Genomic DNA, 17,095 nt, shown 5'->3' on the forward strand with positions numbered 1-17,095 from the left:
ATTACTGTTGCCACACTCCGGCGCCTGTTCGGGTACACGGAGGTAGAATTCAGAGAGACCAATTCACCTAACAAGCACGTCGTTTGGGACTTGTGGGAGGAAACCAGAGCCCCTGGAGGAATCCACGCAGACACGGCGAGAACGTGCAGACTTCGCACAGCCAGTGACCCAGCCGGGAATCCAACCAGGGACCCTGGCGCTGTGATGCAACAGTGCTAACCATTGTACTACCTTGCCGCCCTTATGGTTCACCCCCTAAGCACGCACTCATGAGGATAACCTGAACCTCTCCTCCGCCCGCAGGACCCTCAATCCGAGGTCACAATGTTTACTTGTGACATAAACGTCCAGGAGTTAAGTGCTTTCATTTTGTCTTTTTCAAGGCAGAAAGCACGTAACTATTTTTGCTGTGGTGAGGACCTGTCAATCATAGCTAAATGTTTATGATCATTGTGGTTAAATTCACTGCAGGATCCTTGAGATGCATTCAAGCATGAAGGAAAATGGCAATAAACAATCCAGACACATGGAAGCTATCACCCTGTCAATTACAGCTAAAAGCTATTTCTCTTTGAAAGTGAACCGAAACCACACAGATCAAAGGATCTTAGTGGGTTTAAAGCCTTGTGATGTATTTTGGCTTTCTATGACGCAACAGCCACTGCTTTCTACACTTCTGTCTGAAGTGAAGAAATAGTGATTTTGCACTGTTGCTGCCTGGATTGCTCTTTAGCTTCCAGGCAGGGGTGACTGATTGGTTGGGGGTGGAGGGGTCTCTGATATGAGGGGGAGATCTGGGAGTGGGGTGGGCAGGATTTGCATTGTGTGGGGGGGGGGAATCCAATGGACTTTGGGGGCCCTATCTTATACACCTACCGCCTTGACCCATCGCTGGATAATGCTGGAAAATACTTGCACCAATCCACGTCTGCCCAAGAGGGCCATAGCATCACTGGCATGGTGGATCGGACTTCCAGCCTCATAATCGAATGCAAATTGTTTCCAATGAACCATTTGCATGCTCCTGCTGGCGGAGGGTGTGTAGCTCGCTGCCGCTGCCAGAGCATTGGAAGGTGCCAGTCCCATTTTTGGCCCGATGCTCGATTCTCTGCCGCATCAAAAACCCTGGCACCACGGCGGGCAGCGGAGAATCCAGCTCACTGTGCTTTTGTCATTGACTACCCACCTCTTGATGGGGTTGTGATGAAAATTGTGCACCCACCAACCATAATGGGGTCGAAAAATCAAGACCACCATTTGCACTCTTGTAGGTCTTGTGGCACAGAGGGTAACCTGCTTGCATCTGTGTCCGAAGTTCCGGGTTTGAGTCCCACCCCAAGACCTGAATGCCAAGAAAGGTGCGTTCATACGTGGCAAAACAGGTTTGAGTATCAACTTTCAGAATCCTTCCAACACACCAATGGCGGACAGGATGGATTTGTTTCTACAAATGCATAAAACAAAAAAGAGTGGCTAAGGTAAATATTGGTCCTTTAGAGGATGAGAAGGGAGATTTAATAATGGGAGATGAGGAAATGGCTGAGGAACTGAACAGGTTTTTTGGGTCGGTCTTCACAGTGGAAGACACAAATAACATGCCAGTGACTGATGGAAATGAGGCTATGACAGGTGAGGACCTTGAGAGGATTGTTATCACCAAGGAGGTAGTGATGGGCAAACTAATAGGGCTAAAGGTAGACAAGTCTCCTGGACCTGATGGAATGCATCCCAGAGTGCTAAAAGAGATGGCTAGGGAAATTGCAAATGCACTGGTGATAATTTACCAAAATTCACTAGACTCTGGGGTGGTCCCGGCGGATTGGAAATTAGCAAACGTGACACCACTGTTTAAAAAAGGAGGTAGGCAGAAAGCGGGTAATTATAGGCCAGTGAGCTTAACTTCGGTAGTAGGGAAGATGCTGGAATCTATCATCAAGGAAGAAATAGCGAGGCATCTGGATGGAAATTGTCCCATTGGGCAGACGCAGCATGGGTTCATAAAGGGCAGGTCGTGCCTAACTAATTTAGTGGAATTTTTTGAGGACATTAACAGTGCGGTAGATAACGGGGAGCCAATGGATGTGGTATATCTGGATTTCCAGAAAGCCTTTGACAAGGTGCCACATAAAAGGTTGCTGCATCAGATAAAGATGCATAGCATTAAGGGGAAAATAGTAGCATGGATAGAGGATTGGTTAATTAATAGAAAGCAAAGAGTGGGGATTAATGGGTGTTTCTCTGGTTGGCAATCAGTAGCTAGTGGTGTCCCTCAGGGATCAGTGTTGGGCCCACAACTGTTCACAATTTACATAGATGATTTGGAGTTGGGGACCAAGGGCAATGTGTCCAGGTTTGCAGACGACACTAAGATAAGTGGTAAAGCAAAATGTGCAGAGGATATTGGATGTCTGCAGAGCGATTTGGATAGGCTAAGTGATTGGGCTAGTGTCTGGCAGATGGAATACAATGTTGACAAATGTGAGGTTATCCATTTTGGTAGGAATAACAGCAAAAGGGATTATTATTTAAATGATAAAATATTAAAACATGTTGCTGTGCAGAGAGACCTGGGTGTGCTAGTGCATGAGTCGCAAAAAGTTGGTTTACAGGTGCAACAGGTGATTAAGAAGGCAAATGGAATTTTGTCCTTCATTGCTAGAGGGATGGAGTTTAAGACTAGGGAGGTTCTGCTGCAATTGTATAAGGTGTTAGTGAGGCCACACCTGGAGTATTGTGTTCAGTTTTGGTCTCGTTACTTGAGAAAGGACGTACTGGCACTGGAGGGTGTGCAGAGGAGATTCACTAGGTTAATCCCAGAGCTGAAGGGGTTGGATTACGAGGAGAGGTTGAGTAGACTGGGACTGTACTCGTTGGAATTTAGAAGGATGAGAGGGGATCTTATAGAAACATATAAGATTATGAAGGGAATAGATAGGATAGATGCGGGCAGGTTGTTTCCACTGGCGGGTGAAAGCAGTACTAGGGGGCATAGCCTCAAAATAAGTGTTGTGAATCTATGGAATTCCTTGCCCAGTGAAGCAGTTGAGGCTCCTTCATTAAATGTTTTTAAGATAAAGATCGATAGTTTTTTGAAGAATAAAGGGATTAAGGGTTATGGTGTTCGGGCCGGAAAGTGGAGCTGAGTCCACAAAAGATCAGCCATGATCTCATTGAATGGTGGAGCAGGCTCGAGGGGCCAGATGGCCTACTCCTGCTCCTAGTTCTTATGTTCTTATGTAAGAGTAGGAGAGACTCCTGGTCAGCCATGCTTGATGCGGAGTGGCACCCTCAAGCTAGAAGCCTATAGTGACCTCCTCCAGGGGGAAAAAAAATTCTATGAGAACAGGTGAAAGTCTGCCTTGTGCACCACCAGGAACAGGAAGAGAAATAGCAACTGAGTAATTCCACCTGAACTTAGTCCAGCTCTCTTTTGAAGGCATGTCGAAAATTAATTTCCAGTGCATGAGCCAGTAATTTGTTCTGTAAGTCTACCACTGTAGCATATTCATTTGTTGCTACAGCTGCTTAACATTTATATCCACTGTAGTATAGATAAATGATGTACTTACCTCAACTTATTTTGCTGAAGATATTTCTTTTTTTTTTAAATACAGACCCTCCACTGCATTATTAGACCCAGGCACACCTGACTTCTCAGCTTTGGGATCTGTTGGTGATTGGCTTCAAGTTATTAAGATGGACAGATACAAAGACAACTTCACAGCAGCAGGATACACCTCCCTGGAGGCAGTGGTACACATGAACCAAGAGTAAGTACGAGATGTTCTACATAGACCTGAATGAATTTCAGGTGCATTTGCCATCAGAGTTGTAATAATTTTTAAAATGTTACATTCTAAACTCTGGAAAGTGGGTTATACCTAAATGTTACGCCACTTATATCGCACCTATGAAGAATCACATATATTTTATTTTGTACTCAGAGTGCTCACTTAGCCCTCTCCAACTGTTGTACACATGAAAATAAGAGTTTAGTATGTGTGGTGGTGTGGTCAATGTCATAGCGTTTGGGCGTGGGGTGGGTTTGAATCTAGTTCAGATTGAGAGAATGCAAAGGCTCTCGGATGTTGCCTATAAAGATCATACTGGAATGATGGCTGAGCAGCATTAACTCAGTTCATGGTATAGGTTAAGAGCACAACCTCTCCTGATTGGATGCTAATGGACAATCTCACTCACAAATCATAAGGGTGGTTGGTAGGTGTGTTATTCAGAGTTTTGGATAGTCAGAAGAACATATTTCTCTGTCTAGTTATTCTAGATGTGTTTGATTCTAAGAAATGGGAAAGCTCCATTTCCTGCCATTAATGTCCCTCAGGTTGTTCAGAAAGATTGCATTTATATAGCTCTTTTCATCTCATTGGGTCATTCCAAAGTGCTTCAAGTGCACTAACTCTTATACTGTAGGCGCACAACACAGTCCCACAATCAGTAATCAGATCAATTGCCAATTAATCTTTTTTGATGGTGTTGCTTGAGGGTTAAGCATTTTCACAAGACACATGAAGATTACTCTTGCTCTTATTTGACAGCTGCCATGGGGCATTTCATGTACACCTGTGAGAATAGACATGGTTTGGCATCTGAAAGTCCATACTTCCCGCAGTGCTACACTCTCAGTACTGCACTGAAGAGTCAACCTAAATTATGTGTTCAACCTATACAGAGGCAATGATACTGCCACTGAGTCAAGGCCAACCCCTTAACTCAAGGTTTCACTTAACTTATGCTAACTTGATCTCAATTCTGCAGCAACCATCATACAGTTATCTATGCGATGAGGCCATTGAATCTCGCGAGGTTCGTGTGAGATTTAACAATTAGGCTAATTTAAATATGTGCACACCTGACCTTCCTGGGGCCCGGGAACTAACAACCTCGCCTGAGAGATTTCACTATGGCGTCGTTTAGCACCGGTTTCCACAAATCTGAATCTAGCAACGGTACCTGGAAGGGGGGGGGGGGCACTCCCTGGGCAGGATGGTACCCTTGCACTCCCTCTGGCACAGCCAGGGAACTTGTGTGGTACTGCCAGGCCCAGGGGTGCCTTTTCCTCAAGAGGTGGGGTAAGGGGACGAGGACCCTGTAAGAGGCAGATTGGGTGCAGTGGGGGGTCCGGAGGAATGATGCCCCACTGAGGCCAATAAAAATGGCAAAGTGCCATTCAATAGCAATGTCGTTCCCAGCACTTCAGGCGCTGAGAAACTACTGCTAAACGCTCCCAAAACAGGACTCTGTTTCTGTCCTGTTAAATCGTGCCACTGGTGTAAGGTATTCTCCTATCACTCCTTGCCTAGATTCAATTAGTGGCCTGTCAAGCTGAAGGCTTGCTGAGGTAAGGTGAAGAGAATTGTCTTCAGCCTTCACTACCTCAGACACATCGGCTGCAGGGGCTGAGTAAATAACCTGAAATTTCTTATTGAGTATGATTGAGCAGAAAATCCAGAACTTAGAGGTTAATGAACGCTGTGAGATTAAGGCCGGAACTTCGGATTCTCTGCTCCTGCCGGCAGCACACCACCACCAGTGGGTTTCCCCAGAAATCCCATTGACAGGCGGCACGAGTAGAGAATCCTGCCACCAGAGAACGGCATGCTGGAAATCCAGCCCCAAGTTTGCTTGAAGTTTATCACAATTCTCAACAATGCCTGCCAGTAGAAAACTCCTGGTGGTAATGTTAAAGATCGTCATCACTGAAGCGCTAAAGGAAAAGGTATGATGGAACCCTGGAGTCGATTTGCTTGGGTACATTTGAGGTAGCAAGGTTTTCTTTCTCTATTTTATGAACAGTACATATGATTTGTACATGTTCGATGTTCTGACTTATGTCTTCAATTATGTGTTAACACAGTGACTTGGCCCGAATTGGAATCACAACAATGGTGCATCAGAGCAAGATCCTGAGCAGTGTCCAGGGAATGAGGGCCCAGATGCAACAGATGCAGGGAAGAATGGTTCCCGTCTGAGCCAGTGCAAAAACTGAATGAAATTATTTTACCTCATCCATGCACTTTAACAGGAATAAACTGCACTTTTTTACTTCATTGTGGCCCTTTGATATGAGGATATTTTGTCAGCGATTTTGCCTGATTTGAGGACAGAGTGCTGAACTTTATGACCACTGTAGGGCAAATATAGAGACCTTCGTCTAAATAAGAGGAAACTGGATCACACATATATTTGTTTTCAAATTCCTGCATCTCTTGGATGAACTCTTATGAAGGAGCCAATCGAATAATTTCATAATTACGGTCAGATTTCAGTTTTTTAACAATCACTGGATCGAAGGTTACTTTTACTTTTGTGGGCTTCCTCATGAAGGACTTGTATAAACTGATTAGAAGCTCTCCGAGGCATTCCAGTCAAGACAGTCTTTATTTAAGCAATGAATTGATCAACATTGAAGCCCTTCATAATGACTGCATCCTACGGAGGTTGCTGTAAACTACCAGTATGTTCCTCCAATCATTTGCTGAAATGAGCAGGCAGCTTGTGGATTACCGTTTGAACTATAATTACTTTAATCCAATGTAACTTTTGTGGTTCCCTCCACAAACATCATGGAGATTCCTTCCATCAAGAAATGTCTAGGTAGATTTATGGAAAGGAAGACCCCAAGGTTTTTGCTAAGGAACTACCAATTTACGATCCCTTTGAATCCTGAAGGGAAATTGCTGCAACCAGCTACAAAAGATGACAAGGTAAAATGAAACTCGGTCAAACATCAATTGACTGATCATAAGTATTATCATTTGTAATAAGTATTATCTTGTAGGTTGCTTTGAAGAATGTCACAACATAGATTCCCCCTTCCCATTAAATCAACTTCTTCACTGAAAGTTTTGATTCATGCTGGACGTTGTTCTCCAGGATCCCAGCAGCCTTGTTTATACCTCAACCAAGTGACATTAAGTATTGCCAGCCGATTTCTTAAAAAAAAACAATTGAGCTGCTTACAAATGATGACAGGATATATGGCAGAGGAAATAATTAAATCATTTGAAATATTTCCCTGGAAGCACGGTAGCACAGTGGTTAGCACTGCTGCCTCGCAGCACCAGGGACCCACATTCGATTCCAGCTTTGGGTGGCTGTCTGTGTGGAGTTTGCACTTTCTCCCTGTGTCTGCGTCGGTTTCCTCCCACAATCTGCAGGTGAGGTAAATTGGCCATGCTAAATTGCCCCTCAGTGTCCAAAGATGTGCAGGGTAGGTGGGGTTACGGGGATAGGGGCCTACATAGCGCGCTCTTGCAGGTCAACGCAGACTCGATAGGCCGATTAGCCTCCTTCTGCACTGTAGGGATTCGATGGATAAACAACACTCTCAGATCCATGCTCAAGACTTGGCCAATTGCTGTAACATATTTCTGGAGCCAATTTTATATCCACAGTGATATTTAGAAAAAGAGCCTATTTTCATACTATGAACTCATTCAGCTGCATCCCACCAGGCGTATGCTCTCTACTTTATGGGGTGTTGTACCTTGTTAATAACAGTAGGTGAGCTCATCAGGTGAAACTAGGCATCGCACCAGACTGAACTAAATGCTATGTAAATAACTTCCCAGTAACCACAACACACCAATGAATATGTGATCATTTCCAATTTGATGCACTGGCACTTGGCTCAGCCCATTACACTTTCGCAAATTAAATGCCTTGTCAAAATTAAACTTGATTTCTTGTGTAATAACAGAATCAATTCCCATCTGCAAAAACAAAATTCTACAGATGCTGGAAATCTGAAATAAAAACAGAAAATGCTGGAAATACTCGGCAGATTTGGTAGTATCTGTGGAGAGAGAAAGAGAGTTTGGGTGGGTTTCTCCGCCCCGCGACCGCACTGTCCCTCCTGCCAGCCAATGGTGTTTCCCATTGTGGGCAGCTCCATGCCGTCGGGAAATCCCTGGGTGTGAGTGCCCTGCTGGCACAACGGAGAATCCCGCCAGCGGAGAAACCAGCCCTTCGTGTTTCAGGTCTTTTCATCAGAACTGAGAAAAGTTAGAAATGTGACAAGGTTTGAAGCCTGTTTTTAAGCTGACTTGCTTAAAACCTGTTACATCTCTAACGTTTCCCAGTTCTGATGAATGGTCATGCACCTGAAACATGGGGCTGGATTTTCCACTCGCCGCCCCAGGCCTCACGACATATTTCCCGGCGCTGGAAGCACCCCGCCATCGGCTGCCGAACAGCCGGATCTTCTGGGCCAGCCGATGTCCACTTTGGATGGCCCGTAGCCTTTGCCGCTCGGGAGCCTGCTGCAGAGGGTCACCTCGGCAGGGAAGGAAGATCCCATCGGCGTGAAGAGCTGGAAAATTCCACCCACAAACTCTGTTTCTCTCTCCACAGACGTTGCAAGACCTGTTGAACATTTCCAGCATTTTCCGTTTTTATATTGTGACAGACAGGGGTGAGATGGTAGAGATGGTTCTTCCTTTTTTACCTCTTGATTGACCTAAGGTAGCACGTTTGTAAAAAGGAAAAAAATATTTGAGCCCCCTGAGGGCTGTTTCTGTCAGCATCAGACAAATAATAGGTATTCTCACAAATGTTGAAAGAAAAGGTTTATCGTTCGACACCTGAATGTATATACAGCCATGGCCACACATACAGGCACACATTCAATCAAATTTCAGATTACAAAAGGTAGCATTTAGCATGTAACGTCGTAAACGTTCAAGAGTTCTTTGGTCACACTTGCTTTCCCCAGCGACTTGAAAACAATGCAAGCCTGTAATCCTTTCGGTCCACTGAAGGATTCAGGGAGATGGAATCATTGTGGCTTATTGCTTGCAGCAAACTTCTCTTGTTCCACTCCAGTTGTCGTGCAACCAAAGCCATGTAGGGAAACACTGGTTCATTTCCTAAGTGTCTCTGCCCATTGATGGTTCGTAGGCATGGTCTTGTTCCTTCACCAATATTGGATGTTTCTGCTCCAAAAGTGCCTTCTTAAATCTCTTTTTTTTTAAAATAAATTTTGTGTACCCAATCTATTTTTTCCAATTAAGGGGCAATTTAGCGTGGCCAATCCACCTACCCTGCACATCTTTGGGTTGTGGGGACGAAACCCACGCAAATGGAGAATGTGTAAACTCCATATGGACAGTGACCCAGAGCCGGGATTGCACCTGGGACCTCAGCGCCGTGAGGCAGCAGTGCTAACCACTGCGCCACCATGCTGCCACTTAAATCTCTTTATCAGAACCTAAGGTACCCGATTACATGGGAAGGGGGTGGATGGTTCATCTAGCTGGAAGCAAAATAAGCATGGAGCCGACCTACTTCCACACCAGCCCGGCCTGCAGCCATAATGTGCTGTGGGTGAACTAAATTGCAGCAGTGTGGGACTTGCACTCCTCACTGGCGAAGAACTCCTGTTTTCGGGAGCTGCCAACCAATCCGATTGGTATGCATCTCCATCAGTCCCGGCAGCACCACGGGCACATTAGTGGGCACAGCCGGGACTGCAACCAGGAACAAGAAGACCCATACCCCATGGAGCCAGATTAAGTCTAGGGTCTTAAGCATGGTGGGTTTGGGCAGTTTAGGGAGGAGGGGTGCTCGCTTCGGCAGCACATATACTAAAATTGGAATGATACGGAGAAGATTATCATGGCCCCTGCGGAAGGAAAAAAAAAAAGTTCAGGTTGGAGGATGGGGATGATATGTTTTAAAAAGCTGGCAGATAGGCAGAAGGGGGTACTATGGGCAGCACAGTAGCACAGTGGTTGGCAGTGTTGCTTCACAACTCCAGGGTTGCAGGTTCGATTCCCGGCTTGGGTCACTGTCTGTGCGGAGTCTGCACGTTCTCCCCGTGTCAGCGTGGGTTTCCTCCGAGTGCTCTGGTTTCCTCCCACAGTCTAAAGATGTTCAGCTTAGGTGGATTGGCCATGCTAAATTGCCCTTTAGTGTCTAAAAAGGTTAGGCGAGGTTACTGGGTTACGGGGATAGGGAAGAGGAGCGGGCTTAAATTAGGGTGCTCTTTCCAAGGGCTGGTGCAGACTCGATGGGCCAAATGGCCTCCTTCTGCCCTGTAAATTCTATGCATCTATCTTAGGGGGCTACCCCACCCCCCAAAGCACAAAGGGTGACAACGTTGTTGGCAGCATATTATCAAAGTCAATTGACTTGTTAACAAGCTCAATTTATGGGCAGTACGGTGGCGCAGTGGATTAGCCCTGCTGCCTCACGGCGCCGAGGTACCAGGTTCGATCCAGGCTTTGCGTCACTGTCCGTGTGGAGTTTGCACATTCTGCCCGTGTTTGCGTGGGTCTCGCCACCACAACCCAAAAGATATACAGGCTAGGATTATCCCTTAATTCAAAAAAGGATTGGGTACTCTAAATTTGAAAAAATAAAAGCTCAATTTACCCCAAATTATTTATTTAAATATGCTGGGCAGGCTGCTGATTTTGGGACCCACCCATCCCAACTCAGGGGGTGGACAGGAAGGTGACCGGGGCACATAATACGCATTCCTTTGTTTTTGTCATGTGTCTGAAGTATTTCTGTCCACTGTCCTCACAAATGATTCCTGAGGCTAGGTTATTGTCAAATAGTGTGGTTTGATGTTCACCCCTTCACAATCCACCATAATAGTCTCACCTATTCTCACCTATTCTGTGGATTTCAGCTCTGAAGTCGAAAAGTTTGCAAGCAATATTGTGAAAATTGTTTCTTTGATTATTTTGAGCGGAGCAGTCATTAACCACAGGAAAGCTCTTTTTCATTTTAATGACTTCTGAAAGATGTGCCCCAAAAGGTCATTTACATTTTAATGACTTGAAGATTATCTCAAGGGTCTTGTAATTCCATGGGTAGGATTTTAAGGCTGCATCTCGAGAGTCTGTGCACAACATGCTACTGCCGACTCAAAATCCCACTGACATGTAACACTCAATTGGGCATTGATTGGCATTGGGCGGGACTCCCGTCTGCCGTTGGAAGGAAGTCCCATCTGTGAGAGCTGCCGGCGATCTGATTGGCCGACAGCTCTCCAGCCCAGGCAGGCACAACGCTGCAGTGGCCTGAGGTGGAACTGCAGCAGCCAAGGGTCTCTGGGCGGAAGTGTAGGGGATACCCTGGGGGTTGCGAGGGGAGCAATCGCAGCATCGGGGAATAGACCCGAAGTTCCAATGTCCTGGAGTGGGGGTGGGGGGCAACTCTGAGGTGGCCTTCAGAAGGAGGCGTCCTCCCGTTCCTGCCCGAGATGGAGAACAATATTTTGGCAGTTTCCCACCCAATCTGCATCCACTCCCGCCAACCTAAAAATTGAGTCGAGGTGGGAAGAGGCCAGTAATGGCCACTGAGCCTGAGGTCCTTCCAATCCCAAGCATGCAATTGTGTTTAGGTTTTGATGGGTGTGTTCCAAGGGGGGAAATCCCATCCATTCAATTAAACGCTCACCTACATCCCCCCCCCCCCCCCCCCCCATGTGAATTGGTGAAAAAAAGGTCACCTGACCTCTCAATTCCGTTTTTGTTAAAGTGTCCACTTTGAATTTATCCTTCATAAATCCATATTGTGTGAGCATAGTATCAACTTCCATTTGTTTTTATGAGACTGCTAGATAACAAGTTAGGAAAAATTACACAACATTTTTGCCTAAACTATAAATATATTTGGATTTCTTTCCCTTCACCATAAAATCATAGAATCATAGAATTTACAGTGCAGAAGGAGGCCATTCGGCCCATCAAGTCTGCACCGGCTCTTGGAAAGAGCACCCCACCCCAAGGTCAACACCTCCACCCTATCCCCACAACCCAGTAACCCCACCCAACACTAAGGGCAATTTTGGACACTAAGGGCAATTTATCATGGCCAATCCACCTAACTTGCACATCTTTGGACTGTGGGAGGGAGGCACCCGGAGGAAACCCACGCACACAAGGGGAGGATGTGCAGACTCCGCACAGACAGTGACCCAAGCCGGAATCGAACCTGAGACCCTGGAGCTGTGAAGCAATTGTGCTATCCACAATGCTACCGTGCTGCCCTAATATTTGAGAGAAACATATTTTTTTGCCAGTGAGCAAATTCCGGGTCAACCACCAAAAGACCCAGATAAACTCAGTAAATAAGATAGTTCCATGATATTTATATTCTCCTCTCCCAAAGTCATTGGGCGGGATTCTCCGATATCGTAATCAACAAGCAGGTGGAGAATCAACTCCGACACGCAAATCGGGGGCTGCAGCGGTTTGACGCTGGTCAGTATGCTCCACCCTCTCAGAAATAGAGTAATCACGTCGTGCGCCATTGCAACGACATTGGCGCATCATCGGCCAGCCCTCCCACGATGCTCCGTCCACGATGGGCCGAGTTCCAGATGGCACGAGACATGTATGGTCTCAACAGTTGGGAACCCGGCGTGGCGGCTGCGGACCGTATCCAGTGCCACCACACTCGGCTGGGATCCGTCCAGCTGGCCGGGGGGGGGGGGGGGGTGCTTCCACGAGGGATGGGGGGTGGCCAGAGTGTGGCCTGTGGGGTCGCGGATGGCGGGTCGGGACTGCGCACAGCCGGGGCATGTTATACAGCGCGACCGCTTTAGGTCATCAGCCGTGAGCATACACGGTCAAGGACCCAGCCATTCTCCGGCCGTCATTGGCGCGAGAGTGGGAGTTTTACCTGGCGCCGCTGCTCGCCCCTCACCGTTACCAGACTTGGTGTGGGGGTCGCGTTGATTTTTTTCGTGTAGACCTCCCACGAATTCGCAGTTCAAGCCGGCACTTAGCCTCTGAAACGGAGAATCCAGCCCATTGACTCTTTATGGCTCCATTGCTATTTGGTGCTTTCTAGCATCACACCTAAGTGACCATTCGTCATATGTGGGCACATCTGGCTCTTTGGTTGGGGAGAAAGACGACATAAATACTTTCCTGAAGGGTCCATTTGATGAAGATCAAATGCAGTTGATTTTTACACTCCTTAACTTAAGTAAACAACGGTCACCATGGCTGAGATCACATCACAATGTACAGGTCAGAAGTCAGAGCCACAGCCCCATGTTCCATAAGAAAAGAAGCATTGCAACTGATGCTTTGTTTGTTCTCGATGGAGAAATAACTTACAAAACACTTAACGTACCTCAGGTCTTGGATTTCAGTTAAGAGCAAGATACCTGAGGAGGCTTAACATGTAAAAGTTCAGAGAAACTGGGGCTGGATGGTAATTCTTAAAGGAAAATGTCTCAGCTGAACAGTAAAGCCAGTGATTAAACCAAATGCATTATTCAGTAAATATCATTTAAAATAACAGATATAGAACCATAATTTTCAAGTTTGGAGATCAATACAGGCAGGAAGGGAAGGAATCAGATCTGCGTAAAATGTTTCTCTTCTCTCTCTTATCTCCCACCTTCCTTGCACCACATTCCCCAGTTACATTCCTTTATCCAAATGTTTGCTCAAGTTGGGCTTGATATTACTCAACCTCAGCGTCCTATTGTACCTGATCTGAACAAACTCCGCATCATCTGCAACAAAAGAGGCTGTCTATTTCTCCTCTAGTAACACAGTTTCTCACCAAATAGCCCAGTGAATGCATTTTAGAGAAGACTGTGTCTTCACACAAAAAAATACCGTAAGGAGTTGCTTACAACAATCCACAACTATTTTTGTTGCAAGACGAAAACAAAAATCATGTGACCTGTGCCCATTGTGATTCAGAGTAGTGACTTTGATTGATGACAACCTAGGGGATTATGTGTAGCTGATAAAATTGTTTCCAACAAACAATACTCTATAAATGCAAAATGGTATGGAAGAAAATGAATGCTAAACTAAATAAAATTGATTTAACGTTTAAATATGACATGCAACCAGCACTGTTATATTGTGAAACAATTAAAATAAGTCAATCATCCGTTGTTTTACTTCAGAACTGACTCAACTGCCTAATCAACCTCAGCGTGCATCCTCTGGGATCTCCGAACAACAATGAACATGGAAAATCCCACAGAACCTAGTCCCACTAAGATCAGATCCAAGAAGGAACTACAGCTCTAAAAACATCGGCTTTAGACAAGCCCAAGTTCAAAGCAAAAAAGTAAATCCCATGCTTTAAATATATAAAGTTCAGCATCTGTTCTGGAAAGTCACGAGAGGAATGTAGTGTGTAAGATAACTAACCTTTGTGGACTTCTGCATGTCACTGCTGCGCCTAGTGTGACAACCTGTTCAAAATACTATTAGGTATTAATAATGTATGGAATCTGTTATATAGGAACAGATGCCTGGACCTTTCATTGAGTTGTGTGTGTGTGTATTTTATTGAAGTAGCATTTCAAAATGTGCCATTGGAATTTACCATTATTTTGTATACATTTGATAATGTCAGAAAATTCTCAGTCATATCCAGCAGTCTTGGTCATTTTCTTTTCAGACCATTTTTCTAGATACTTAACAACTTGGTGTAAACTTTTGTTATAATATGTGACAAATATGTCATCATTCTTTCAAAGGTATCATAAACTGTAACCAATACTTTCAATTACATTTCACAACCTTCTTCTCTGTCTTGAACAGTGTGCTTCTTAAATGCTAATTTTAAACAAATGACATAGATCTATTTTTTGTATTCCTGCTTGGACCTGATTGGGTATATGCAAGACTATGGTCTTCTGAATAAAAGTGTACAGCATATTTTAATTTAGTTCAAACTGGAATTCTTCTAACAGTCCAATTTTTCCCCTTTGTACCTTTTTTTGATGAGTTAGGCATAGATTAATTTTGTTTCTGTTTTAATTTTTATTTTTTTTATTTGAATTTTAGGTACATGTAACTTATGTCATTTATTTATGGTCTTGAGAATCTTTTTGTACCTAGTTTGTACATTGTAAAATAAATAGTTACAAAAGGTGCACAGGAAGTGCATTCCAAATAAAGTAGTTACAGCACAATTCTTGGCTTGGGAGAATTATTAATACACAAATTGGAATAATTGGTTTCTGCACTTTTAGATTCCTTGCCGGGCAAGTTTCCACTCTCCTGGCCAGCTAGTGGAGATGGTGGAGAGAAGAGGTAAGACTTGGGCATTGTTGGGCTAAGGGAAGAAGGAGCAAGAACACAGAGGAACACTTCCCCTTGTAGGGGAGCCAAAGTGACATGGGGCGGGATTCTCCAACCCCCCGCCGGGCCGGAAAATCGCCGGGGGCTGGCGTGAATCCCACCCCCGCCCTGTCCCGAAGTCTCCGCCACCAGAGATTCGGCGGGGGCGGGAATCACGACGCGCCGGTTGGCGGGCCCACCCCCGCCGATTCTCCGGCCCGCGATGGGCCAAAGTCCCGCTGCTGGAATGCCTGTCCCGCCAGCGTGGATTAAACAACCTTTTGAACAGCAGGACAAGGCGGCGTGGGCGGGGTCCTGGGGGGGGCGCGGGGTGATCTGGCCCCAGGGGGGGTGCCCCCACAGGGGCCTGGCTCGCGATCGGGGCCCACCGCGGGCCTGTGCCATGGGGGCACTCTTTTTCTTCCGCCTTCTCCATGGTCTTCACTATGGCGGAGGCGGAAGAGACCCAATCCCTTGCGCATGCGCGGAGATGACGTCAGCAGCCGCTGACGCTCCCGCGCATGCGCAGGCCCGCATCACCCGGCGAAGACCTTTCGGCCCCGGCTGGCGTGGCGTCAAAGGCCTTTCCCGCCAGCCGGTGGAGTGGAAAGCGCTCCGGCGCGGGCCTAGCCCCTCAAGGTGAGGGTTTGGCCCCTAAAGGTGCGGAGTCTTCCGCACCTTTGGGGCTGCCCAACGCCGGAGTGGTTCCCGCCACTCCATCACGCCGGGACCCCCGCCCTGCCAGGTAGGGGAGAATATTTAAAATCAGGAGCTATTTAGGGGAGAGAAGGTACGAAACACGTCATGGTAAGAATAGGAGAAACGTGAACCTCTCTCTAATACGATAAACAGTAGATTTGATCTCAAATGTGAAATTGATAGGTTTTTGCTAGTCAAGGCTGTTGCTCATTGTGTCTTTACTTAATTTGCTCAGCTTTATAACCGTTGCTCTAGAGTCGCCAGGTATCTTTATGATACCACCGCGAGGTTCAAGTTCAAGTACTGATCAATAACTCAATACACCAGTTAGTAAGTTTCAAATCAAAACACATTTATTATACACAGTCAATCACTACTCATGTATAAAACTCTACTTACTAGACTATCTCTAACACTAAGAGGCCTATACTTAGCTTTGGAACTGGCCCACCATGTCAGGGGAACAAATGGCTTTTCGTTCGAATCTGAGTCTGCAGGCTTCAAAGCTGGTATAGACTGGTAGCCAGGAGCGCCTATCTCGTAGCGTGCGTTGACTGGAGACTTACTTGGTGCAGCTGCTCGGCAGGTCACGGTCAAGGGTTGTTTCGAGCTGCTGAGGGGCCCTGCCAAGAAGGACGAATTGAACTTGGGGACTCTATTTTATAGTCCCCAGTGGCTTCGCACCCTTTTGGGTGGATCCCATACCTGGTTCCAAGTGATTAGACTAAGTTCTGATCACTTGGATCGATTTCTCCAATACTGGAGCTGTTCCCGGATCGCTGGGCGGTTCCTTAGTGTCCGTTGGCCTTCCTTTGTCTTGGCTCCTGCTGGCGCCGAGGATTCTGGCTTGGCCTTGTTTATCTTAACTGTTTCCAATTGTTCCCAGGGATCGCTCATCAATATGTAGATGGTTGTTAGTTTCAGTGCTGTCTGGGTTCCTGCAAGTTCTGATATACAGGAAGCTTTGCACCTGCTTGTTTTTCGTGCATTTGACTGAATTTCCCTGCATTCTTTGCGGATCTCCATTTTATAGTCGGGAAGTGGCCAACCCAAGTGGCTACAAGGCTTGAAGGGTGGCACGGTGACTCAGTGGTAAGCACTGCTGCTTCACAGTGCCGAGGACCTGGGTTCGATCCTGGCCCCGCGTCACTATCCATGTGGAGTTTGCACATTCTTGTAGGCAGTCTCATAGCCAAGTCCAATTTTGTTAGCTAATCTCCAGAGTAATACTCTTCAGCGACACTTCAGGGAGATTGAAACACTCCAACCCCTGTTAAAGCACTGGCTGAGATTAGCTTAAACTAGAAGAATAGGAATCAACC

At 46.1% G+C, this 17,095-nt stretch overlaps 1 protein-coding gene and 1 pseudogene across 1 annotated transcript in view; both read left to right on the forward strand.

Annotated features, from left to right (window-relative positions):
* Positions 1 to 14,926, forward strand: part of LOC140389907 (ephrin type-A receptor 4) — a 163,709-nt gene extending 148,783 nt beyond the window's left edge. The window contains exons 16-18 of the mRNA XM_072474546.1: positions 3,615 to 3,770; positions 5,873 to 6,722; positions 13,907 to 14,926. Coding sequence (XP_072330647.1) covers positions 3,615 to 3,770; positions 5,873 to 5,987 — 271 coding nt within the window. The 3' untranslated portion in view covers positions 5,988 to 6,722; positions 13,907 to 14,926. The remainder of the gene's footprint in view (positions 1 to 3,614; positions 3,771 to 5,872; positions 6,723 to 13,906) is intronic.
* On the forward strand, positions 9,579 to 9,692 carry LOC140390938 (U6 spliceosomal RNA; annotated as a pseudogene).
* Positions 14,927 to 17,095: the final 2,169 nt, after the last annotated feature.

The sequence above is a fragment of the Scyliorhinus torazame genome, chromosome 14, assembly GCF_047496885.1.
Source record: "Scyliorhinus torazame isolate Kashiwa2021f chromosome 14, sScyTor2.1, whole genome shotgun sequence".
In the NCBI taxonomy this organism is placed as follows: domain Eukaryota; kingdom Metazoa; phylum Chordata; class Chondrichthyes; order Carcharhiniformes; family Scyliorhinidae; genus Scyliorhinus; species Scyliorhinus torazame.